This window comes from Podarcis gaigeae (genome assembly GCF_964106915.1).
Source record: "Podarcis gaigeae genome assembly, chromosome: 10".
NCBI lineage: Eukaryota > Metazoa > Chordata > Lepidosauria > Squamata > Lacertidae > Podarcis > Podarcis gaigeae.
The window spans coordinates 35,787,062-35,814,720 of NC_139686.1; the positions used below are offsets into that span (position 1 = coordinate 35,787,062).

The following is a 27,659-nucleotide window of genomic DNA, read 5'->3' on the forward strand; positions in this document are numbered from 1 at the left end:
TGTTGTGGGGGAGGAAGGGAAAGGAGAATGTTACCCGCTTTGAGAATCCTTCGGGTAGTGATAAAGCTTTTTCTCAGAAATTCTGGACTAACCAGTTCATTCCAATTTTGATGACTACTACTACTACCACTACTACTACTAATTTATACGCTGCCCATCTGACTGAGTTGTCCCAGCCACTCTGGGCAGCTTCCAACAAATTAAAGCATCAAACACAGTAAAATATCAAATATCTAAAACTTCAATTAAATGCCATTAGACCAGAATAAAAATTCTTACAGGCAGTAGAAAATATATGAAGGGGTGGTGGTGGACTTGTCCAATTCCTTCAAAATCAAACTAAGGAGAAAGCAAGAGGCTTTCATTAAAACTTACTAAAATAGTTGTCATAGCAGCATAAGGAAAAGTTACAGCTAAGTTATTTGAAAGGCCTTGTCCTCTAACTTTTATATCAAGCTTTAGTATTTCAGAGTAACTTGAATATTAGCCTTTTCTTAATGGAAGCTAACAGTTACTAAGTAAATGAGAAGGCATTTAAAATTATGTCATTAATATGAACAATAACAACAACAAAACACACACACACAGGAAAATTATTAGGTATCAAAGTTCACACAAAAGAAGTATAAGGATAATATAAAGTGTTTTGCCAACCATGTTTCATTCTGGTGCCTCAAGCGCCTCAGTTCCATACTGAATGCTTCATATCTCCAACAAGTATACAATGAATAACATGAAGGAAAATACAGTACAACTGAGTGTTCATAAACAGTGCTTCTAGTAACAGCACAGACTTCATGAATAAATTACAAAAAAGATGTGGTTACAGTAAGGAAACCCTTTAAAGCTAATGAGAACCTTTCATAAAAGAATTGCACCAGGTCATTAAGACTGCCATTTTTTTTTATTCCACTTGCCAGTTTGCTATTGCAATGGATATGTATTTCAAACTTGAAAAATATGAAACAGCATGAAGTCAACTGAATATATGGGAATAAGTCACATTTAAAATAGAAAATTATTACATATTGAATTCACTTCACAGTTTGTAATTTTTTTCAATAACTGCAAGAGCAGTTTGCACTTGTATCTCATCAATAGTTTGGGGGCCAGAATTTAGGATCTTATACCAAGGGCTCAATTCAGACATTACAGCTCATCTCCGTGGGCTAGAAACTAGGAACATGCTGCAAGCATATAAATTTTCTTTCCTCATACATGCCAATTTCATTCTCCACTTCCTGGTACTGGTAACTATGGGTTGCTTCTACACTAGGAATTTAGTGCGGAATCACCCTCTTGTTCATTCACATTTTACTGGGAGGAAAGTGAAAAGGTCCACATATTATCATCCACTTATGTGGTGTGTGTTTTTACAATTCTCCATTTTTCTTACACAGAAAGTCTGACTTTTTTAAGATAGTTGGAAAAGTATATTGCTTCTTGGCTTTTTGGTGAAGATAAAGTGTGGGGTGTGTGTGGAATGTAATAATCTCCACAGGTGTAGTATTACACTTCTGTACATTTAAGAGTCATGGTTTTGGCAGTGACATATCAGAGCTGATTACATCACACACATTTACTAACCTTTGCAGTTGATACCATTTTCTAAACATTTAATTTTTAATTGATCTTTTAATTAGAACTAAAATGATTCTCCAGCTATATCTTTTTAAAATATTAGAAAATAGTGCTGAAATGAAAGATTGTTATGGTGAAATTACAAAATAAAACTAATTTTAAAATCTAGGAAAAATCCCTTTCTAGTCTCTGCTATTTTAGCATCTGCCATCACCCTCAATTAATACTTCCAATCTTAATTTTTTTAAAAATCTTTTGTTTTTTGGCATTGCATAACTAGCATTGGGCAACTGTGCTTAAATGAATAGGTGCTTCATGGTAATTAATTGATTTTTATGTATTTTTTTTTTTAAGGATTGTTTGGATTCAGTTTTCCAACTTGACACTCATTGGACTTTCTGCTTTTCCACCACAGGCAGTTATGTTATGCCCACTGGTGTAGATGAAACAGAGAGGAATGAGCATCCAGAAAAAAGCCCAGATAGGGTAGAACGTCAACAGCAATTCCACGAGTAGCAATGATTTATTAGTGCAACAAACCACACATCTTGAAACTGCCACAGTTAAACCTAATCAAAGTTTGTTTCTAAATTAAATAGATACACATGTAGCTTTCCAGAAAATCTGAAGCTACATCAATTTATCTGGAAGGAAGCCTTATGAAAGTCAGCGAGACTTGCAAATTAATGCATCAGCTATATATATATTACTTTTGGATGGTACTCTCAATTTAAAGAGTGTTTTTAAAACTTTTGAAAACAAGCATGCACCTCATTGAAGTACACTAAAGGCTTTTTTTTTTACTTCAGTGTTATGTACAGTGCATTAGGTATTTCCCACAAACCACTATCAACCAATGTCTGAACTTAGAAAGTGACATAGCAGTCTAGTACTGCTTGTACTGCACTAGTACAGCAAGCAAGTCAACTCTCTGCATCAGATTATGCAACTTAATTCTGCAATGTATGCATGAATCCCAAAATAATAGAGGGAATAGGTCTAATACATGAGGGGCAAATAAATAAATAAAATAATACTCTAGCAAAGATAGAATATGAACTATTCTTTTGCACTTAGATATATCAAACACACTACCAATAAAAAAGGATCATGTACTGAGAAACGACAGCATAGAATAACAACTAGCTTGCATGGATACATGGGCATAGCCAAGAGGGTCAGGGGAGGCAGCTGCCCCCCCATCAAGTAAAACAATAGAAATACTTAACTAATTGGTTTTCCAACTGAAGTTTCTCCCCTTCCATTAACCTCGTCTAATATCACTTCTGAAAATGATTACACTTAGTAAACACTTTAATTTAATTATGACTGCAAAAAATGAACCAACTGAAAGAGAAGAAATTAACATGACTTATTATAATGAGCTTAGTAGGACTGTTAGTCTCTTTGAACATGTAAAAGAACTTCGGTTCAGGATTTTGCAGGGACTACTAGCTCCTGGACATCTGCTATTTGTTTGGGAAGGGGGTCAAGGAAGCAGTTTGATAGGTCGGAACACAGTTAAAGACAAAATAGTAAAGAGTTTTTGTAGCTAGCTAGCAAGGAAGAGGAAAACCTCAAGACCACTGGGTGACTGGGAGTTTGGCTGATCCCCAAGCTCACCATGTATGTTTCTAAGTAAACAGTTTCCAAAGTTCATATTAGGCAATACCTTTATTGGGCCAACTAAAATATAGCAGAAAAACCCAAATAGCACAAAATGACACACACACACACACTTTTAGTGGTCTCTCCTTATAAGGGAGATGTCCATTTCAAAGCATACTCCAGAAACTTCTTGTTCAGTGCAGCTTCAAGAGGTAAATACTATTTATCCATTACAATTAAACCACAAGGATTTCTAATGGAAGAAACCTCATACACAAATAACACATGCTACACTATATGCCTATGATGCTAATGAAAGTGTACGAAAGTGCTTTCTTTTATACATTTCAAGAGGCTGGATTCATTTTTTTTATTATTATTACAGTTTACTAATCTAACCAATATTATTGAAACAGACAACAGCATTTGCATTGTGCCAGGTCTGCCACAAAAAGGGGAATTAGATCCTACTAGAAGGACTGTAAATCTATAAATAAGTTGGCAGTGGTGGGAGAAACAAAGATGCTTTACAGAAAGTGAGATCTATGACCTTTGGGTGGGGTGTTTTTTCTTCCAAAAAAGCCCTTATACTTTAATACTAACACGTTGTCTTTAATCAGAAAGAGTACCTCTCCACTAGGAGTTTGTGTTAACAAATGGAGAGTCAGTGGTCAGAATTCACTCTGCTATGCCCTTTCCCTCACTGATAGTTCTTGCCTTTATTAAAAGGATCCTCTATTCCTTTGACTGGTAGAGGGGGGCACCACCCTGAATTATAATCTCAAATATTACTGGTGCTCTTTGGCATGCCATATTAATTGGTCCCCCATTGCTGCAGTGGCTTTGAGATCCAGCAAGGTTAAGCCCCACAAGGTGATGATATGACCATGACAAGAGAACTAAAGGAAGTTCCTCCACTCTAAGACCACTACCATCCAATTCAATGCAAAAAACCAAATCCAGAGTGTGTCCTGCAGCATGGATAGGAGTTAGAAGTTGCTTGGGACAGAGTCAAGGTTGGCATGGCAGACATGAAATCCTGATCCACTCCTGACAGTGAAGCCTCAGCATGAATGCCAACCCTAAGACCTCCCCTGCTAGTTCAGGAAGAGAGACTGTTGAACATCAGGGTGGGTGGTACATCAGCAGAATCCCTATTCTGCCCCAGCCACCTATCTTCGGAAATGCACACTTGAACCCAGTGGGCTGCTGGAGAGGACATGTGGTCAAGGAGGTGCAATCAGGACAGACCCCTCCCCTAGATCTTGCCTGCTGCTGTACACAGATTTAAGGTGCCAGTTGGTCATTATGTTATATATCTGAGTTACTAACATTGGCTGTACAGAGAAACCCAGTGGGGCAAAGCTGAGACAGATTAACCCCACTCCCAGCTTCATCCAGCCAGGTCTGTGTAATAAAAGCCAGGTCAGCATGTGCATCTAGGATAGCTGTCATCTGACAGCTTGTCATTGAGAAGCAGCATTTTCAACCTGGGGGGGGGGGGCTGTTGCCAAAACTAACCAGGCTATTTGAACAGGGGGAATCTATGGGGGCAACCAGCACCCTGTTGTGGTGCCCCCTCCATCTGCCTCGACAACTCTGACTGATGGGTGCTCCTTGGTTAAAAGGGCTATTGAGCAGAAATGGCAAAGAGAACCACGGTTTGGGGGGCAGACGGTGCCTGCATCCTCCCACAAAAGCAGGCTTCGATCTTATGCACCCTCACCTGGGAGCAAGTGCCCTTGAGTGGCTGGTGAAAGCTAGCCAGATGGGCGGGGTATAAATAATACATTATTATTATTATTATTATTATTATTATTAAACTCTACTGGAACTGGCTCCAGGCTGGCAGGCACGGATGGGATTGTGGCGAGATGGCCAGACCCTTTTGTCTGAGCTGCTGCCCTCCAAGTGCTGCGACTGGGGCTTAAAGGCGACCCTCCCTCCCTCTCAGGGGGGCGGTTTCAAAGACCAGCACCACCTCAGAACCTCCTGGCCCCTCTGTGGCAGCCCCCGCTCCCCGCAGAAGGCCCCGCGAGGTCCCCCCACCCACCCCAACGTCCACGCACGGGGCCGCCGCACCCCGTCCCGCCGCCTGAGGCTGTGAAGCACCCGCGGCGCCGGCTCCTCCGCCTGCGGCCTCCTCAGAAACACCCCCAGATAGGCCGCGCTTTCGCTACCTCAAACACCACTTCGTCGTCGAACTCCGGTGTCATCCTTCTCCGCCATCCGTGCTTCTGCCCTCCAGGCACGACGGGAAACCGAGTCCGCCGAGCCCGGGCGGTATATAATCTCCCCGTATGGCCCAACTGCCGGCGTAAGAAAACTACGACTCCCAGCAGCCACCGCGAAGGACAGAGGGGGCGGGGTTGAGAAAAGCAGGCCAGGTAGCGCTCCGCTGATTGGAAGCTTATCTTGGAAGAGAGATTTTTTTTGGTTCTGCTTTTTAAGCCTGCACTGGCGGCTCTCGGCCTCTAGGGGGCTTTCGTGTTGTAGCTGTGGGAGAAGCCTATACGGTCGCTGTCGGGGCTCGTTTCGGTGCGAGTCGCTCTCGCTTCTCCTCGACGGGGATGTTCCGCGGGAGCCGGGGGAACGAGCCGCATTTTTCGGCAGCCGCCGAGACTGAGCAGAGGCCTGTTTTCCTCTCAGCAGACTCCAGAGGAGCTGCTATGTCTTAAGAAAAGGACGCCGTTTTAAGGGGCAGGCAGGCAGGCGGCAGAGAGGCGCGTGGGAAGGAGGCACCATGAGTTCAGCCGGTGAGTTTCTCGACGGGATGAGCAGAGAAAAGTTGCGGAGAAGTTTCTCTTCATCCGGCGAAGCCAGCTGCGACCGGTCAAGGTGCAGGAAAGACCAGGGGGGAAACACACACGGCCAGCAGACACATCGGGGCTACTCAGCCAGACGCGGCGGCATACAGACAATGCAAGGAAACTCCCTTTGCCCCCTCTCGCCTCCACTCATTCTCTGCTTCCATTTAAAGGCTTGGTTGGGGGTCGTCTTCTGGGAAACTTCCTCTAGGCTGGAAGTCGGGCTGTCCTTGTTCACAGCCCCCACCCCATCCCGCTGTCCCGTTGTCTTTTGTGTCATGTCCCTTCCCCCCTTAGTTGGAGTGGGAGAAGAGCACTTACTGGGAAGTTTCTATAGCTCTACTTGAACCCCCCCCCGGTTTCTCTCAAGCCTTTTTGGCGCCCCCCCCCTTCACGCAACAACGGAGTCCCTTCGGAGAGCTTTCCATTCCGAAATACTCGTCTTGAGGTCTGTACCCTGAGAGAAGTGCATGATCTGGTGCTCTTATTTTTGGGGATTATAACTGCTTTTCCGGTAGCGTCCTGTGAAGTCCGTCTTTGTTTTCTCGTGATTCTAACTACTGGGAGGAAATTAAAAAGCACCAGTTTCCTGCTTGGTATGGTTGGACTCTATCCTCCTTATTTTGTGCCTGCAGATACTCAAGGAAATGATTCATCTTCATTTTTTCCCCTCTCTCTCCCACCCATCCTTCTTTTTTGGGTGGGTGGGTGTCTTTGTTAGAACCACGAGGTGGTACCCAAAAGAGAAAGATATTCAGCAGAAAACTTAATCCCCCCCAAAGGACACTTACTGGTTTAATGGGGAAAGGAGGTGTCATCATCTTTTTAATGCTTGTACTTTTCTACACCTAGAAACTCTGCTAGGTGTAGTTGGCCATTGCCTGAGGTACACAGACAGGTCAGGTGACTTTTATTGTGTTGAATGAACATGTGGCAAGCTTTCAAGTTAAATAGAACTCATAATAACCCATAGCTTGTTGAGTGCATTTCTGATACTCTGTGTCGTCTTGTGGTTTTAAATTGATTCAGTTACTAACATTGTGGAGAAGCGATCTGTATGGCTTCAGGCCTAGAGCTCCCACTTTATAAACAAATAGTCCTAGGAAGATAGTCTTTTAGTAAACTTTCTTTCAGTTTTTGCTGTGGTGAACAAAAAAGTTGACCCTAGCTACCCCATCATGATTCAGAAAACAAAGGCATATTTTATTTTATGCCATGACCCCAATTAAGGAAAACAAAGTCAGCTTTGTTTAAAATTATAAAACTGTGGGGAGCTCATGTTTGAATGGTTTGCAGGCATTGGTACTGTGTTTTAAAATGGTTTAATTCGTTTGTGTGCATGCATCTGTGGAAACAGGCAATTGGAATTTTTGTGTTGGTGCATGAGGATGCTTCTTAACCATAACGGAATCCTATGAATAGCTGCTCAGAATTAAATTCCATTGTATTTAATGGGACTTGCAGAGCAATTCTTACTAGGCAGATATACCAGTGTATTTCCTGTGAAAGTTAAGCTGCATCCATGGGCATAGCCAAGGTGGGGGGGCAGAGAGGGGCAGCTACCCCCCCCCCAAATCAATAACAAATGCATAACTATCTGAGGTTCTGCCCCCCCCCCCAACAGAAAGGTCTGCCCCTCCCCCAAAATCCTGGCTGCATCCTAACTCTCTGGTCTGGGTGGGGTCAGGAAGTAATGTAAACCTTCACTGTCTGCCCTTGTATTCATTCCTTTTGGGGTGAGAGTATACTAACATCCTTCCAGTAGCACATTAGAGACAACTAAGTTTGTTATTGGTATGAGCGTTCGTGTGCATGCACACTACTTTGTTTCGACTACGGCAGACCAACATGACTACCGGTACATACCTGTAACTATACTAATATCTGCAGTTTTGGTGGTGTAAGATACCTGTGGATGGAGCTGGTAAATATGCAGTGTATCTGTTTCTCCCTTACTCCACCCATTCCCTACTCTTGACACACCCCTTTTTCTTAGTGTAACTTGGGCTGTCTTAACTTGCACCGGCAGTAAGCAGGCCTTTCCTCAGTTGAAGTAGATAACTCCTAGATAAATAATTTACTTAAGATTCACCACATCCTAACCACTCCCAGTAGGAGTGGGGGTAGGATTGCACCTGGGTTTTGGAGTGCACCTGGGTTTTGGAGAGTTTGAATTAACTCTCAGTTAATTGTGTATAGAATTGCAGCCTTCAAGTGTAATCATATATAGGCTTACTTGGAAATAAATCTAATTGACCTCAATAGAGCTTGTGTCTGAGAAGCCATGTGTGCGCAGGAAACATTCTCATCCTGATAACTTCATTGATAACCTTGTTTAGTCAAGTTTTGTGTGGCACTTGGCAAAATTACCAGTAATTTGTATCCTTATCATAAATATGTTTGCCTGGAAGTAAGCTGTAGCTAAATAGGGTGTGTATGGTTTCTTTGTGACATAGCCAAGCAATGGAGCCTGAGGTCAGCTGTTCAGATCTAGGCACTCTTTGTTCTCACTTTATAGGAATCATTGTAAATGTGTAAAATTAATCCATAATATATTTGTTCATCTTTAATATGTCAAAAGGCTCTGTTTCTGCTATAGCAGACAGCTACCTCTCCACAATAGCATGGTTACTATAGCCTTCATGGCTGCTCCTACACCAGCTTCCCCCAGACTGGTGCCTCCAGATGTTGTTGAACTCCCAACTCCCATCAGCCCCAATGAGCATGGCCAATGGTGACCATGGTCATTATTGGGGATAATGGAAACTACAGTCCATAATTTCTGAAAGGCTTGGGGAAGAGTGTCCTACACCAACCTGGGAGCATTTATATCTTCTGCCCAGGTGTTAGAGTGTTTGTGGTGTGTATTAAGTTCACCCAACCTACAAAGGCAACGGATAAACTCCAGGAATGACATGGAAACAACTGCAGAGCTTGCAGCAGTCAGGATATTCTGGATGACCAAGGTGTACGGGTGTTTGGTTTGTGAATCTTTCTTCAGATCCAGTGCTGAATTTTCATTGACCTATAATGGCTTGCTACTAGGTCTCTACAGCAGTGGAGCAAACATGAACACATGACTAGGTATTCTTATCTGTTGCCCTTTTCGTGACACACAGTTTTATTATCTGGGTGAGGTCTGGACTTTGTAGACTGTCATTGGGGTTTTCTAATTCTTGTCTTTCAGGGGTAGAGTGAGCTGTAGGAAAGTAGAATTCTAAGCTTAAGTCTTTGTTTGGAGAATTGTCCTCTTGTGTAAAAATCAATCTTAAATACACATGTTTTACTATAGCAGTCAATATTTATAAGAGCATTATTTTGTTTATGTGGCATTACCAGAATTATTAATGCTAATTCCACCGATACTTATTTCCTTTTCAAGAGTATACTCCCATCTTAATCAAGATCATACAAGTTTAGTCACATATGTTAATCATGGAAGGCATTAATTAGGCTATTATTTGAACTGATCAACATCATGGAAGGCATTAATTAGGCTTTTATTTGAACTGATCAACATCAGTGCTTGGCATTCCCTAACCTTTTTTCACCTTTAAATGTGAAGTTATTGTATTTCTGGGTATTTTTCAGGGAAGGGTGAGCGTTTGTGAAACAGAGGTACATTATCCATGTTTTTGTTTGCCCATTCTCTAGGTTAATAGCTGCTTTATGCCTTCATGAGCAGCATAAATAAGAACACACTTCATTGAATGGAAAGTGGCAGATAAATCATCCTTATCAGCTCCTTTCATGGAAGTATCAAAAAACAGATATAAGGCATAATGGATACTTACGATGTTTCCTTAATGGGAAGGATTCCATTACTGATTGCGGTCTATGGTCAAATGTAGACATATTTCAGCTTGTCCCATGGTTGCTCCTCAGATGTCTGTGGAAGCATTTTGGAGTAATGCCTTAAACCCATTAAGTCTCTGCACTACCTAGCTGTCTTTGCAATTTTATTAATTGGCACATCATTGAGAGCAGAATTATTTTAATGTTTGCATTTTAATTATTTGGCAATATATTGTTTGTTACCAAAGCTGTAATAGTGCACATGTAACTGACTTGGATAATTTTCTGTTGTTTAGCAGTTACTTTAGGACACCCACCATATTTTTTTGTTCATACTTGCTGATTGCACTGTCTTCTCAATTGGATCTCATTCCAAGATCAAAATGGCTCATAATCTTGGAGGTGTATTCCTAGTGCTAAAATTAAGTTAATAATTAGAAACTGGAGTAAATTTATTGAATATTTAAAGAAGAATTGTAAAGAGGTCAAGACACTAGCAGGATTGACATAATACCTCCAATGTATAATAGTACTAATATGAGAATGATGTGCGTGATGGAAAGAGGATAAATATACCAGTTGTGGGGAGGGAGGGGGGGTCGCGACTTGGCAGAGTCAAAGGGAATGTATGGTGCTATTACAATTTGTTGGAAAAGAATATGTAAGGAAAACAATAAAAATTCATTTGAAAAAAAATAATAATTAGAAAATGGTAGGGGGAAGGTGACTAATCAAGATAAAAAGGTTCCTGGAAGCAAATAGTATTTACTTTTAAGTATTAAATAATTAGACAGAGAGTTGAATCAATAAATGTTTCAGTGTTTGAACCCTTAGGGTTATATTCAACATAGCACTCTGTGAATGTTCTGCAGCACAAGGATTTCTGCTTGTGCAATGGAATGTTATCCACCTCTCAGTGCATGCCCCAGAAATCTGTTCGGCAGATCCCTCCAACTCTCTGGAGCCAGATTTGGGGAGGACACAGGGTATGCATAGGAGCCAGAGGGGGGCAAAAGTCCTGCTGCTCAAATGGAAATGCCTGCATTTGATGGGACACATCCACAGGTTTTTGTTTTTGTAATTGTGATGCAGCCAAAGTTTGTAACTATCTGGTTCAGAACAAAAATTTGTTCTGCTTGCAAAGCTTGGATTTATAATGGATCTGGTGTTTTACATTTTAGAATGTAAAATGAGATTTGGCACATGTGTTTTGAAAGTTCTTTCTAACCTGTGCTTGGTGGCAAGCAACTAGGCAAACATGAGAACATTTTTAGAGGCCCTTTAAAATCAAGCAATACGACAAGAGGCGCCCATGCACATGTGCCATTGTTACCAGTTGGGAGGGAATTTGTGTGGAAACTGAGGTTTTCCCAATAGTTCTCCAATAAATGTTGTAAATGCCAACAGGTTCCAAATTGAATTGAAGGGAGTTTCCTATTACCAGAAACAATTTGGGAATGAAGGAGAACAGTGTTACCCGATTACAAAATTGCACTTAGTGAAGTGCATTGTGAAATAAGCAGCAAAATGTATTCCAATCCACATTTTGTGGTACTGTTACAAAGCTGGTAAAAACATCTCAATAACCTAGCACAGAAATGCTGGTGATATCTTAACCACAAAGAGATGGGAAAGGGCTCTCCATCCCTCACCTACATTAACTCCCCACCCCACCCCTTTCATCCCCCCTACACTCGTAACCATGGTGTGGCTGTTGCATCTGCACAGACAAATGTTAACCAGGGTTTGCAGGGCTAAACTGGGTTACAGCTAAATAGATGTAACATTGCACCATGAGCAACTGGCATAGCAAGAGAAGGAATATGTGAAGCCAGGGCCTGCTCCTTAAAATTAAAACGAATTGATCATCAGTGCTATGTTTCCACTGATCTGTTGGAAATGTTTTTGAAACCTTCTAAGGCCTGTCTATTGAATCAGAGACAGAAGCTTTGGTAATGCTTGAGAGAAGGTTAAAAGGGTTCCACAGTGTAAAAAAGACAGCTAATACTTGCATGTACATGTTAACTCTGTAAGTACCTAAGACTTTGATAATTCTGAGCTGCCAGTTTCTTTTCAGAGCAGTGTTAGGATGATGTGGACTATTGTTAGCTTTGGGTTTAGTTTAACAATGCATTTTCCAGGATTTGTGATGGTTGGCTTGGGGAGATGCTCAAACAAGGTTTTGTCCTTGCAACTGGATTTGTTTGCATTTTGGGGGTGGCAAAGAGTAGCTTTAACAGTGGAGTAGTCTGAACGAGTCAGTGGAGTTTTCCTAGCAGCTAGACCACTCTGGTAAATATGTCTGCTCTTGAATGAGAGAATTTAAATCTTGAAGAAGGTCATAAAATAGATCTCATAAGTAACATGCACATTATTGGCAAACACTCAGTAAGCTTTCATCTCCTGCATTTTCCCCACTTGATATGTCAAGAGTCCTAGAGTGTGTAGTGGACGTGGTTACATAGAAGCTAAATTTGGCTACATGACTGAATATTTGTTTAGGTATACAGTGGTACCTCGGGTTAAGTACATAATTCATTCCGGAGGTCCGTACTTAACCTGAAACTGTTCTTAACCTGAGGTACCACTTTAGCTAATGGGGCCTCCTGCTGCTGCCACGCTGCCAGAGCACGTTTTCTGTTCTCATCCTGAAGCAAAGTTCTTAACCCGAGGTACTATTTCTGGGTTAGCGGAGTCTGTAACCTGAAGCGTATGTAATCCAAGGTACCACTGTATAGCCTTTAGTGAACGTTAAAATCAAGGTGTGAATTAATATAACCCCGTTTATAAACTTGAGTTAGGATGGTTTAGGGCTGGAGAAGGTAGAATATTGAATGTTGGCAGGGCTTCCTCCCACTATGTTAGCTTTGCAGCAGAACCAGTTGAACATCTTAAAACCTCATTTTGTAACAGTGTGGCAGTGTAGCTACTGTCCCTGCATATCTGATTGCTGACATAGCAAGTCTAGAAATTGGGCTTTGTGCTTGCTCAATTAATTTGCCAGATTTAGTGATTTAGGGACTTGGGATGAACACTATGACGAAAAAATGTTGGAAGGCTTGTTTGTTTCTTTGGTTGACAAAAATGTATCAGGATGAGGATGCACATTTCCCTCCGCCCCCCAAAGCATATTCAGCAAGTATCAGATTAATACAGTATGCACTTTTTGCTTTGAAATATATGCTCATGTGGCCTTATGTTCTGCGAGCGTAAATGTTCAGGTGCAGGTCCATAAAAAGTGGTGATGTCATTTTAAAAGTTACAATGATCTCTGATCTTGTGTGTGTTTTCTTGAAATTAACTCCCACTAAACTCAAGGGACTTGCTCTCAAGTATGTGCGCATAGGATTGCAGCCTTAGGCACATTTGCAAGTGACGTCTACTGAACTTGATGTCCTGTCTTCTATGTAAACATGCATAGGATTTGACTGTACATCTATTGTACCAAATTGAAGGGACTACCAAGTGAACATCTTTATGATCAGGCTGGAAGTTGGAGACTATGCCTTGGAAGAAATATAGTTCTGGTGATGCAGTTGCAAAACAAAGTCCTAATTTTGAGCTCTTAATCTGAATGCACTAAACTGCAGTTTTTATTCTGTTTTCGAAAACCAGGAACTCTTCATAGTACCACAGATGAGGACAATACGCTACAAATAGGAAGTCAACTAGATGAACATTACTCTCTTTCAGTGTTTTTATTTGAAAGGCTAAAAAATTAGATTAGCAGGGTAAGGTGTCCTTTTGATCCTTTAAAAATTCCACTATTTATTCAGGTACAGCTGCACCATCCGGATTAAGGAAGTTGTTTGTTCATCTCTTCTGTATTCGTTTTAAAGCTATTCACAATTTTCCTGTTTTCCTTCATCATGGCGTTAAGCAAGTTAAGGGTTTAAATTAATGTTTTCCTTTTGGACTTGGGATGCATTTATGTCAGTTACCACCACAGTTTTAGAAAATATATCTTCCCCAATCCCATGTTTTGAAAGATTGCTTCCTATCTTCCGGGATGTTGTGAGTCATTTCCTTTTGTGTTTATGTTGAACACTTGTGCACCTGAAAGGAGGGAAAAATCACAGGCACTGAGCAAACAGAATAGGGAGAAAAGGTTTGCAGTGTAAGACTGAGAAGGTGGAAATGCTGTATTCACTTTTACACGTTGCCTGGTGCTCTTTAGATTCAAAATCATAACCTTTATAATGAGGGAATTTTAAAAAATATGAGTTTAAGTAAGAAAAAAGTCAATGATGAGAGGGAAAGGAGACAGAATATCTGTTTGGCATTGCATAACAAAAGAAAAGACATATAGTTGGTCTGAGAAGTGCAGAGGTTCAGGGCATGGCAGAAGGCCATTGAGACAGGCATTCATGAAGTTCCTCTTTGTGTCCACGAAGAGCTGCTCTTATTCAGAAAACTTATGGACGATTCTGCATTTGTGAGGAGCGACTGGAAGAGAATTTGAGTATCCTGTTTAAAGGAGTCTGGAGCGCCTTGATGAGCAGATGGGCTGTGCCTATTAAACCCAGCTGAGTATGATTCACGCTTGACATGTGTGGGAAGTGCACCTCATGATATAAATAAAGGAAAAGGCAAGTTTCAACCTGAGTTAAATTGAATTGTCTGAGACGGGTTGTTGATTAACGTTTGAGGCTGCTGAAAAATTATGAAGGGGTTTTCTATGAAAAGGTGATGTTCTATGATATCATAGATGACTATTCCATTTAATTGCTAGGAAACCAAGATAGGGAGATGCTTGGTTGCTGATAGCCACAAAGTGAACTTTTGTTTGAGGATAATCCTTAAGAAATTAATATCTGTCCAGAGTGCTACTTGAGACAACTTGAGGATGAAAGCTTTTGGTGTAGTGTTGTTGTTTTTTAAGTCTTTGAATTGGAAAAAAACATAGTTATTTTAGAATAGGTAGAAGAGATTGTAGGCATTAAGTGTTAAAAACCATAAATTAATAGATACATTATGATGAACCAATAGTACACTGATATATGGTGGCCACTGAAGTCCAACACTATACACACAAGTGGATTTTTATACTGAATCGAGAGGATGTTATCTGTATGAGCACAATGTGTAACTATCTTAGTGAGAGGGCTTCGCTTTTATGTACAGCCATAAAGGGAAAGACACAGTTAGGATTTGAATCTGTAGTCTTTCTCGAACTAGTGAGCTCATGTGCCATCACTTGGTTCGGGTTGAAGGAAGGAACTCCAAGGCAACAAGTCCAGGGTGTTCCTGGGTGTAGAAGTTTCTGAGCTGAGCTTCCTCTTCTGCCCTGGCCATTGAGAAACATGTTCTTGCAAGCTACACACATCTTCATATTGTTCCTTGTCTGCTTCTGTTCCCACCCACCACCTCAAAGCTGTTCAGGAGCAGGGACAGAGGAAGGGGTGTGTGGTAGAGGTGGACCACCCTGGGTGTCTTCGCTGAAGAGGGGTGACATTTGGCACGCCGCCTGCCTGCGACTCCCAAGCTTTGCCCCTTCCCCCTTTGTTTTGACAGCTCAGGGGAGGCTTGGGAGTCACGGGTGGGTGGTGCACCAAATGTCTGCCATCAGCGGCTCGCTCTGTCCCCAGTTGCAGGGCTTGTGCGCCGCTCCGTGCACCTGAGCGGCTATCCTGTGCCTGGGAGGGCAACCTCCGCCCCCCGCACCCCTCGGGAGTGCACCCGTCCTGTGCAGCTTAGGCATATGCTCCTCCCCTGTTCAGGACTGGGTTCTGAAAAGCTGTAGGATAATTGGAAAGTTGTCTGCAGAAGGACATAGGTTTCTAGTGTCTTTTATATGAATTGTTTTCCAGACTGCCGTAGGCTGTGCAATTTATGTAGCCGTTTTATGACTGAAAAATAGTAGGTCTGGAAGATGAATGTTCTTTCAAGAGATGGATGAGGGATCACCGTGTCTGCACTTGTTTGCCCCGTACATTACGGAAATCACCGAGCATAAAGTTGGCAAGTTAGCAGATGTTAAAAATACATTCTAAGTTCAGGGTGGTGGTTGGTGATTGGTGATAAGCTTAAAATTAACAGATGAGTTGTGGATGACTTTGACATGGAGCAGGTGAATAGAAATATTTTAGGGATGTAATTCCATGAACCGGAAAGGAGACATTTGTCATAAAAAATACTTCATCGTACAGGTCATAATGAATTTCTCGCATGCCAAAGGAGGAAACTTAGTAACTTCTACAATTAATAGAGAGAAGGTAACTGTTAAAATTTGTGGGATGAAACTGTGGGGGTTGGAGGACTCACAACCTCTTAGAAACGATTGAAAATATATTAAAGTGATTCTAAGTTGGCCTAAGTGTTGCAAGTGGAAGGGTACACACAAAGTCTTCCTCTTACAGTGGGTAAAGCTGTAGATTGTTTCCCCCCAAAAGGCATGTAAGAATAGTTTGTAATAAATAGCTGGATTAAATGGTATGGGACTTTTAGTTTATGCAGCGCCTACAGATAAGTTTATCACAGTGAATATGGAGACTGCAAATCCATTAATTAAAGATAAAATATATGGCAGGGTTAGTTGCTTAGATGTGGAAATAATTCAGATCCTTGAAGGTGGATCACATTCAACAAAATCATCTTTGAAGCTCAGACTTAGAGGAAAACATCTACCAGACTATGTTTTGAAGCAATATCATTGTTTGGATGGCATAAATTAAACTTTTAGTAAATCCAACCTTGTGTTTAGTACAAGGTGCACTTCGTGACATTGCCTTTCATTGTCTGTGCTTGACCTTTTTATTAGACTCCTCAACAGAAATTACTCAGAACGTTAATTAGAAATGAGCTAAAATATTTTAATCTATTTGTATTTTTTCATCATCTGCTATAAATGAATATTTCATTAATGAAACAGCAGTGCTTGCAGTTGCTGCTGAGAAAATAAGTGGTTGAAGCTTTTTGCTTTTGCTTTGGAGATCACCTGCTTTAAGACATCCCTCTCTACTGTCAGAGTATTCAGGGCAGATTCCAATATTTAAAAAAAATAATCACAAAACTTCTAAAAATATAATACCTTGCATGCAGAACTTTACATCCATCACATTGCACATGACATCCCACCACACACATGGTGAACACATGGGTGATGGGGTGGGTACATGACCACTGGATGTGGTTGTGCCAGGGAGTAAGGTCTCCTTGACCCATGGAGTATGGCTGGCCTGAGATCACTTGTGAAACTGTCACTGAATGAGATTTGAACCTGCTTATCCACAGTCCCAACTGGATGTTCTCGTCTGGTGAGCTACACACTATTCAAGTTGCACATGGTAATTTATGACTGCCTTGTAATTGGCTTGGTCGCCCAGAGCTAGCAAAAAAATCTGTTAAGATGCCAGGTAGGAAAATTTAATTTGATTTATTGATTTTCATTAGATTATCTTGACCTTGTCTGGCTGCAGGCTCCTCACTTCCTTCTACTTAGGATGGTATACTGTCCAGAGGCAGAAAAGGAGGAACCAGATGTGTTGACTAATGATGGCATCTGGATGTTCTGATAGTTTTTCTTTCTTTTAGGATACAGATGACTAATATACTTACGTGTAGGATAGCAGATACATGAAAATGTTTATTGGCTAGTAGCTATAGTTTTGTGGAATTTTTGCAAAGTTTACTTAAGCATTTTGTGGAGAAGTGAGTAGAAAGAGGTGCAGTCAAACTACAAAGTGTGATTGTAATGTGATATAAGATTTTTTTAAGAATTTTTTTTTCTGCAACTTATATTTTATATCTAATACCTGGTATAAATTATCATTCTTAGCATTGGTTGCCATTCTTTCATGGCTAGTATGGAAAGCATTTAAAGGACATGGTAACCACAATCTTCCTTCTCACTGCTATATAATTTCTTGATTATGAACAATCAGATAAATCAAATTCTTCAAGCTGCCTCATGCTCATCTCTTGAACCAGAATGTATATTACAAATTGTAATCAACGCCAGTGTGGTGTAGTGGTTAACAACGGTAGATTCATAATCTGGGGAACGGGTTCGCGTCTCCGCTCCTCCACATGCAGCTGCTGGGTGACCTTGGGCTAGTCACACTTCTCTGAAGTCTCTCAGGCCCACTCACCTCACAGAGTGTTTGTTGTGGGGGAGGAAGGGAAAGGAGAATGTTAGCTGCTTTGAAACTCCTTCGGGTAGTGATAAAGTGGGCTATCAAATCCAAACTCTTCTTCTTATTATTATTTGTTGTTGTTTAGTTGTTTAGTTGTGTCCGAGTCTTCATGACCCCAAATAGCAGTAGTACAGTTGGCTTTTTAAAGTTTCATCCTATATTTATTTGATCAGTATTGTTAATTAGAATCAATTAGACCAACCTAATATTTCTCTTCTTTCTTCTCCCCTTCTAGAAATTAAGAAGCCACCCGTGGCCCCAAAACCAAAATTTGTGGTGGGACATAAAGTAGTGCCACCTCCTGTGGCACCTAAACCAGATGTTGTCCTTGCAGATGTTTTACAACCCACAAAGAAAACGAAACCAGCAATAGCACCAAAACCAAAGGTTCTCAATTGTTCGCCTGTTCCTGAGATTAAAGCTGTGCCATCACCTTTAAGGAAAAATTCCAAGAGTTTAGAAGAATGCAAAATAGACTCTTCTGAGTACTTGGTTCATTTGAATTACAAAAATGGAGCCCCAAGAGAAAATACTGCTTATATTATATCTGTGTGTTCATGCAGTTTTGAATGCATGCATAAATTTGGGAATGGGGAGAATACTTGCAAAAATCCAACCATTTTTGAACAGCTGGAAAACTTAGAGAACATTGATAGAGCTGAACAACCATCATCATCTCTGAAATCTAGAACAATACTTGATAGCCATAATGGTAAAAGTATACATAAAAATAGGGTAATTTTAAAGGCTAATTTTTTAGATGAAAAGCTCAAAGATGTACTAACACAAAGTGTATGCCCCAATAACAGCTGTTTGAAGCAAACACCTTTGAACAAATTTGAAAAAGATAACATGAGTAGTTATAAAAAGGACATTAAAATTGAGTTTACAGACCTGGTTTCGCCATCATCCAGTTTTGAGGAAATGATGGGCAATTCAAGCAACCATGCAGAGATACCTGGTATCAAGTCTGAAATGTCAGGAAATCCTCTTTTGACTGAAAATATCATCAGTTCCTGTTGCTCGCTTAACACAGCACCTTTGGAAAAAGTTGATACTAGTGATTTGCACACAGGCATCTCCACAAAAGGGACTGATGAATCTTTATCTTCATTAAGAATAGGCTCTGCACCACCCCCTAAATCTGCCCCAGTTCCAAAACCAAGGAAACTACGTGCTGCTCCATGTCTAATCCGGCAAGATGGCATCGATATCTCAGGAGAAGGAACAAAAGAACTACTTCCTTCAGACTGCAGTTCTGCTGGGCTTTCTGAGCCTGCTGTTAGAAAAACCACAAAAATTAATGTTCTTTTTCAAAGTGTTTCCTATAACAACCGAGAACTTACACATGCACTTGATAAATCAGAGAGTCCTTCATGTGTTGCTGGGAAAATGATTCCGGAGGCAGAATCTGCTGAATCTGAAGAAATGCTCCAGCAGAATGCTTTGCCTGAGGTTCTGCATGAAAGCCCTCACCTAGTAGGAAATACTGAGCAATCTTTAGACCTTAACCCAGTAAATCCTGCTGAAAATATAATGGAACATAACTGCATGTTGGCTGCTAATGACAAAAAACCTGGATTTATAAGGTGTAGTAATCTTTCCATGAGTTTGCCTAAGCAAGTGAAATTATCGTGTAACCAGCATTTGCCTGCCTTTGAAAGCCTAGATGATTTTGCACAAGAGCAGGAGCATAAAGATGCTGAATATAAAGATGAAAGTTCACCAAGAGTTGTTCCTAAGAAGCCTCAAAGGCACAGCATCCCTGCAGCTGGACTATTGAAAAAAGCCGCATCAGAGGAACTGATAGAGAAAAGTGCCTACCTTACTAGTGAACAGAGAGATTTAGATCCTCCCTTGGAGCGACCTCGTATAAGGCATTTGTCAGCCAAAGAACAAAGTACTTTGCAATCCTGTGATACTCCAAAGTTGTCTTTGGAGAGACCTGTTTGGAAATTACCTCATCCCATTCTTCCATTTTCTGGCAATCCGGAAGCCTTAAAAAACACCAAGAATGCAAAAAACACTCAACTTGCAAGTGCTGTGACAAAACCTCGAGCCAAATCCTTGTCTTCCGTAGATATGGACAGAATACACCCAAAAGAGCCCCCAAAAGAGCCTCAAAAGAAATATTCACTAAAGAAATTCCTAAATATGAAGCTGTCTGTTTGCTTAATGAAAAGTGACTTCCAGAAATTTTTGACCAAGGGTAGCCAATCGGCGGATAATGGCACTGTTACTTTTCCCAGTGATGAAGCACATGGCAAAACTCGGAATGCGGCTAGTGCAACAAATGGAAGGAAAATTAAACCCTCCAAGGCACATTCTGCAGAAATGGGCAGCGTATCCTCACAAAAGGGAAAGCAGAGGTCCAGGGGTCAGGATGAATCAACAAACAGCCAGAGATCACAGTCCTTGGATGAACAGAGTTTCTTATCGCAAGGACATGTGAATTCTCTTACTCATGACTATGTACCAGAATATGAAAATGTGAGCCATTATGAAGAAATCCCAGAGTATGAAAATTTACCTTTTGTGCCAACTGATAAAAATCCACCTTTTGATTGGCACAATTCTAGCAGTGCTGAAGACCACGATGCTGATGTGTATGAGGTACAAGAGCTGTATGATGCAACAAGGAGATGTTCAGAGTTTAGCAGGTAGGATACTGGAGTTGGGAGCAAATCATATACATTTTGGTGTCCATCTACACAAACGGTTGGTTAAACTCTTTCTGCAGACTTTCACAATGCAATCCTGTGTGTGTCCTAGTATATTCCATCTAATACACTCCCAATTGTATTGTCAAGGACTGGGAAGTCATATTTAATGAATTACGTTGGCCATATCACTCCATATTTTTGCATTCATACATGATCAGCAGAGATGTTGAATAACTTGTCATTTTGGAAAGTGTTATTTCTTAAACCTTGACACATCCCTGGTTAGAAACTTAATGTTGATTAAATGCTGACTTATTGAGACTGTGACCAAATAACCTAATTCTTTGTCATAGCCCAGCTTTGCATTCTTTTAATTCTCCCTAATCATTCTGGTTATTTCCCCCATGCGATTATTAGGAGTGACTGAGAAGACAAAGCCTGTCTTTTATGCATAAACTGGAGAAATGATTCTCCAAGGAAATTGCCATCTCTTACTGCAACATTTTAATCAGTGTTCTTTAAGTCTTTAGCTGAATCAGGTGGAAAGGCAGATATGGTTCCTTACATTAATTCCCCAGCTCCTCCTCTAGGCAGGGCGGGGAGAAGCCAGAAGGAGGGATGGAGGAGGCGCTGCCATGGTGTGTGTGGGGGGGGGGGAATGGTGCAGCCCAAACGATCAGAATCCCCACGCCGATCCATACAGTGATTCCCAGACTGTCCGCGGGCTGGATCCAGAAGGCAATTGGGCTGAATCCGGCCCCCAAGACTTAGTTTGCTGACCCATGTCCTAGGATATTCATTTGAATCCTATCACATTTGATATCAGACCACAAAATTTTAATACCTGTCAACAGCTTTCACCAGTAATTTGCTGTGCAAATAACACCAATTTTTTTTTAAATTACCACTACCCCTTTTATTTTAATAATTAGTAACATTTTTCTTAAACCATAAGTTAGTTTGCTTTTTAAGCAGAACATCCTTTTGTATACCGTATTTTTCGCTCTATTGGACGCACCGGACCACAGGATGCACCTAGTTTTTAGAGGGGGAAATCAAGGGGGAAAATATTATTCCCCCCCCCAGCCCCAAAGAGCAACAGACAGGCTGCACGCTTCCTCTTTAGCCTTGAGCAGCATCTTTAGCCTTGCACAACGGGATGGATCATGCCCGCTGTCCATCGGGGCTGGACTAGATGACTCCTGGGGTTCCCTTCCAACCCTGCAATTCTGTGACCTCGGAAGTTGTTGCGGGTCTCCACCACTGGAGGCTTTTTAGCAGCAGTTGGGGGACCATCTGCCTGGCGTTCTTTAGCTGTGATTCCTACATTGTGAGGGGGCTGGGCTAGATGACCCTCGGGTGGCCCTCCCAACTCTATACAGTCCTACACTTCTGCGGCAGGAGATCCACAGCCACTTCACACAATGCCCACTCCCAATTTTCATTGGAGAGACATGTGGCTTCAGTGTCTAGGTAGGTACCCCCCCCACCTGCCACTCTTCCCCCACCCCACTTAAGCCGAGGGAATTCCTGCCCAGAGAAGCGCCCAGGTGAGGCAAGGGTTAAGATCTACCTCTGGTAAATGGCTTTGTATCCTCCCTCTTTCCCTTTTCTCTTCTTCTTCTATGCTAGTTCCTTCTCTTGTGTTTTGTTTAATCTGTTTTTATTGTATACTAAAATAAAAGCTGCAAAGTTTCCTTTTTTATAATATTCTCCCCCCTCCAAACTAAAACGTTAATCTAGATAAAAACACTGATCCAGAGGAAAATAAGGGGGTGGAGAAAGGACGAAAAAAGAAAAAGAGGTAGAGATAGAGAGATTTTTAAAAAGTTGGCTTCTTTAGCCTTGTGCAGCCTCCCGTGGCTGGAGAGGCGCGCACGGCTAAAGAGGAAGCCCGGGCAGTGAGCGGGATGGATCGCGCTCGCTGCCTGGGCTTCCTCTTTAGCCTTGCACAGCCTCCCACGACTGGAGAGATTGTGCAAGGCTTTTCTAGAGGAGGGAGAAGGGACTGACTGGCCACATCAGTCCCTTCTCCCTCCTGGGGAAAAGCCTGCAAGAGCCGTGCGAAGCTTGTGTGTGGCTCTTGGGGGCTTTTCCTGCTTGCCTCCCACCCTGCATTTGCTTCATAGGATGCACAGACTTTTCCCCTTAGTTTTTAAGACGGAAAAACTACGTCCTATGGTGCGAAAAATACGGTAATTCTGTTCCAACGACAGCTTCCCTCCTGGATTGAGAAGCAGCTTAGTGAGAGGAGGGTTGCCAAACACCGCCCCCCCCCCCCGAACAAAACATGATCTTCCTGTAAGAGCAATGTACTACGACACGATCACAGAAGACACTTGTAACTTAAAAGAGAAGCGGAAAGTCTAACAAAATCAGAATGGATGAAAGGCCTCTTTGTACAACTGGACAACAGCCTTTTCCTGTATGTTATTTTCAGCATCAGCTAGCTCAGGAAATACAAATTTGTATTGGATTCCGCCTGCCCCTCCCCCTGACATTCTAATCCCTGTTTTAGAACCCCTGATTCTTGTTATTGTTTATAGTAAATCAGATTGTAGGAAAGGATTTCCTATGCATCTTGGATAAGGAAAGGATTCCACTCCCTTCAATACTGAAAGCCCATGGGGAGGTCGTGGAAATTCAACAGCAAGAGTAAATGGGTTCAAATGTTTTTGTGTGTTTGGTATTGTACTAAGGTAGTATTACCAAGCTGTCAAAAACTGGTGCAAGCCAGGAGCTTTCTAGATGAGCAGATAATCATATGGCAAAACTGTTTCAAGCTGCAAGTGGTGAACTGCAGCAATGACTGTTTCACTTTATTAAAAACCAAAACACAAAATTCCATGCAGATGGAAGACAAGAGCTCTGACAAGAGTTAGCCTGGTCTTCTCCTTAACATGCTAGTTTTATGTTTGTATAATTGGAGGTAGGGTTATTCTTATTATTAGTGCCATTTGTCTAAATACTCTCTCTATGGAATTGAGGGCCATTGTTAACTATGTTGGAGCCATGGTCCAGGTGTTTAACTAAACCGAACCCTTCATCATTGCGGCTCAGTAATTTTGAAGATTAAGTTCCCAGGGAGATCAGAATGAGTTACAGCTGCATACTTAACTAGTAGGGATGGGTGCCAAGTAAGGTGCACATCAAGGCAGGAATAGCATGACATTAGTAGCACATAAAAAGACCCAAAGCAATGCCAAGATACTGAAAGCTGACAAAAGCCCTGTGGTGTTCAGACCTGTTTCCCTTATTGCTTTTACAGCTTCCACTAATGTGAACAATATGGTAACTTAGGAATTATTTGGACATGTCTGCACATGAGTTCTTCCTTTATTCTCTGTGTGCATAGAAATGCAGAGTGCTGATACCTATGCTTTGTTTGATAAGAAGCTAATAAAATATTAGGGCAGGGGGTTGCTCTGACATTTTTTATGCTATGCACAGCCAATAGATTCTGTATAGCACTTCCATATTGTTTTTCTGGTTATTTAGATAGCTACATGGGGATCAGAAAATATGCTAGCAGGAAACATAGGTCCATCATCATTCTACTGTGAATGTTGTCATATAACTATTGCATAGACAAATATTGTTAAGAAGCTGGTGTTTAGAAGAACTGGGATTAGATTATATGCACAACACATCAAACACACTTCAAACCATAGTTTAAGATCCTAGTTAGTAAACTGGCATTAAACTACACTTAGCTAGTTCCCAGTTATGTCTGAAAGACCTGACTAGCTAACTAGGATTGAGGTGCTAGCCTGGGGTCCTTTGAGAGGCAGGGCGGAGTATGAATTAAATAAATAAATAAATTCTAAAGGAAGGAAAGGAGATAGTGGTCCCTGTGCTTAATCTCAGATGCTAAATTATGGTTTAGCTTGTTGGTGAAGGTAAATCTGAACTGGCCCAATATGTATCTGAACGTTTTGCAGCTTTCCTGTAGCAACTATCCATAATATTTATAAGTGGACACATTTTTATTCACAACCTACAGCATGACACCCAATTAACAGACCACATTTGTATTTTGTTTCTTCTCTCCTTAAAGGAGGGGTGGGGTAAAATTAGGATGGCTTCACTTACAATGGGTTGGGTTTGGGTTCAGTTAAGGATCAAAAGCCACCAGGAGATCCTTTGTTGTTACAATAAACTTTTATAGAAGATTGAGTAGCACAGCCCAAGCTATTCTAAGAAGCCAGGTGAGGTTTGAAAGGTACACATTCTGTAACAGTTGATGTTGCGATGTTGGAGCATGCTGGGTGCAACTTGTCAACTGCACACATCCTCTGCTACACTGCTGTTGATCAAGACTAAATTTTGTTTCATTGATGGGGCACCTTTTCCAGTTAAGTGACCACTAGGGTTGACTGTGCAGCCCTGAAGATTTATTTATAGGAATCAGGTGTGCCTTTCTTTAATACTGTTAAGTGTACAAGTGTTTGTTTTTTTACTCTTGCTATACTGTCTTAATATGTTTAGGAAGTCTTCATTTGTATTATGTGAACTTGACTATTCTTGCAATAATTTATGTGGACTTGCATGCATCTGAAGGTGGCACAATGAGACTTCCAATGAGTATTTACTGTATACTGATAAACTAGCTGCTGGTTATGCTGTTAAGTTGAATATAAGTATCAACTCCCCAGAATTGAAGCATCAGATTTGATATTACGGTGTGCAGATGTTGCTATTTCTTCTTGAAATGAAAGGTGATATATAAATAATAACAATGTTATTTGTACCATCCTTCCATCCAAGCAAGCAACATTTATCACAGTTCAGGGACACATTCCAGGCAGGTAGAAATACTCAAGGGGGGTGCAAAGCAGAACCAGTGGCCTGAGAAGAAGTGCTGTGCTGGGGGAGGGTGTAGTGTATGCCTTGGAAGAGAAGTCCCCTTTGGTCCCAGGCCTGAGGTTCTTCTCTGGACTACTGTGTCAAAAATGCCCACTGTTAATCCCAGTAATCCTGCATCTTTAATCATTGTAAAAAGAAATCTTAAGATTTTGGGTCTAGCAAGATAAATATGCCTTGCAAAATGTCTGGTAGCAGTCTCATTTTCTGTTGAAATTATGCTGAGAGTTGTGGTTGGAAATATTTTATTCTACATATTTCCCTGGTTTGCTTTTTTGTTACCTGCTCTGAACTTAAAGTTAATAAGGCAGCACCTAGTGCAATATTCTTGCATTGTAATTGAGCTGATACTTTTTCAAGAAGTGCAAAATCTTTAAGTTCAACGAAAAAGACTCTTGCTGTGGCGTGTGTGTGTGTGCGTGCATGTGTGTTTGAGAGGTAGCTGGCTCACAAGATACAACAGGGCATTCTTACTCAAAGACTAGTGCAGTGATTTAATGGTGACTTGTTTCACATGACTGCTAATGCAGAAGTTTCTCTTCCCAAAATAGCTTATATGCGGTAATCCTTGACACTGAAAACGTGGGAGATTAATATTTCAAAGGAAGTGGGCACATTGTACATTTCGTTCATTTTGTAAACTTATTCAAGGATATTGTGTAAATTTGAAAAACTGGTATGAGGTCAGGAGATCAAATAAAAAAGGAGTATTGGACAGATGTTTAAAAGAGATTCTATCGAATTAATAAAATCTAAGGGGAGAAGATAAACATGGTTTCAGGTATATTCAGTTGCTTTTAGGATTGCTGCACCTCTGTCACTTGCACAGTAATGTTGTGGACAGATGTAAGCCATGAGTTTTTCTGCTAGGTCTTTGTTCTTGGGTTAAGACTAAGGTGTTGTGTCCTCTCCTGGGACAAGGTCCTGAGTGCCTTCTCACAGTGGCCAGGGCTGTGCTGCTTCACACATCATCCTGTCTTTATAAGGATCCTCAAGTAGTTTGTCATGAGATCTTTCCTAGAGGTGAACCTTTCCTAGAGGTCAGAAATGGGGTTTAGCACTAGATGAGCGTCGGGGGGGGGGAGTCCCTTCCAACTCTGATTCAAGTTTCTGCCTGGTTGAAATGTGTCCTTGAACTAATAATAGTACCTACCCCTGAACTTTGTCTTTTCTTTCATAGTTCACTTATAGCAGACTTGCTATACAATGCACAAGACTGGCAAAACAGTGTGTCCTGAAACTATTGGCACGATTGAGCTACTTTATACCACTTCATTCTTTGCCAATTATTTCTAGGCCAATTGATTTGGAAGGCAAAAGTAGTTTGAAAGAACTATGCTCCCTGCACCTCCAAAATATTCAATAAATGTCTTACTAAGCAACATACTTTTTAAAAATCATTTGATTATATGCTAGCAATAGAGGAACAAGCACCTTCATGATGTCAGGGTGGCCTTCCTCTCTGAGTTGCTATAAGAAGGTGGGTGTATCTAATCAAAAGTGACAGCATCTTGGGTCCTAGCAGTGTGGAGTCCCCAGGTGTCACTTAAAAAAAATTATTGTGGCAGCTGTCAGAAAGCATTTTTGTTTGCAGACGTGAGCTGACTTCTATAATAACTAGTGTGTGTATAAATATATAATATACATTATCACTGCAATCCTATACATGCCTGCTCAGAGTGCCCTAGGAAGAGGGATTGGTTGCTAAGCCAAAATTTCTAAATTGTAGCACGGTACGGGGAATAGATGGGACGCAGGTGGCGCTGTGGGTTAAAGCCTCAGCGCCTAGGACTTGCCGATCGAAAGGTCGGCGGTTCGAATCCCTGCGGCGGGGTGCGCTCCCGCTGCTCGGTCCCAGCGCCTGCCAACCTAGCAGTTCGAAAGCACCTCCGGGTGCAAGTAGATAAATAGGGACCGCTCACCAGCGGGAAGGTAAACGGCGTTTCCGTGTGCGGCTCTGGCTTGCCAGATGCAGCTTTGTCACGCTGGCCACGTGACCCGGAAGTGTCTCCGGACAGCGCTGGCCCCTGGCCTCTTAAGTGAGATGGGCGCACAACCCCAGAGTCTGTCAAGACTGGCCCGTACGGGCAGGGGTACCTTTACCTTTACCTTACGGGGAATAGGGATGTCCTAATAACTCTCAACACTCTTAAACTATGGCTCCCATAATTCCTTGGAGGAAGGCATGACTGTATAAAGTGGTATCA

The 27,659-nt window shown here is 41.5% G+C and overlaps 2 protein-coding genes across 4 annotated transcripts in view; one reads left to right on the top strand and one right to left on the bottom strand.

The window, feature by feature from the left end:
- VEZT (vezatin, adherens junctions transmembrane protein) overlaps window positions 1–5,533 on the bottom strand; it is a 35,023-nt gene extending 29,490 nt beyond the window's left edge. For 2 of the 3 annotated variants that reach the window (XM_083698611.1, XM_083698612.1), the window contains exon 1: window positions 5,370–5,529. In XM_083698611.1, the coding sequence (XP_083554737.1) occupies window positions 5,370–5,405 (36 nt within the window). In that variant the 5' untranslated portion in view covers window positions 5,406–5,529. Of the gene's footprint in view, window positions 1–5,369 lie in introns of all 3 variants that reach the window. The other variant, XM_083698613.1, reaches the window with a different exon arrangement.
- Window positions 5,534–5,602: 69 nt separating this feature from the next.
- FGD6 (FYVE, RhoGEF and PH domain containing 6) overlaps window positions 5,603–27,659 on the top strand; it is a 58,258-nt gene continuing 36,201 nt past the window's right edge. Inside the window, exons 1-2 of the mRNA XM_083698553.1 lie at window positions 5,603–5,945; window positions 18,162–20,586. Of these exons, the coding sequence (XP_083554679.1) occupies window positions 5,933–5,945; window positions 18,162–20,586 (2,438 nt within the window). The 5' untranslated portion in view covers window positions 5,603–5,932. The remainder of the gene's footprint in view (window positions 5,946–18,161; window positions 20,587–27,659) is intronic.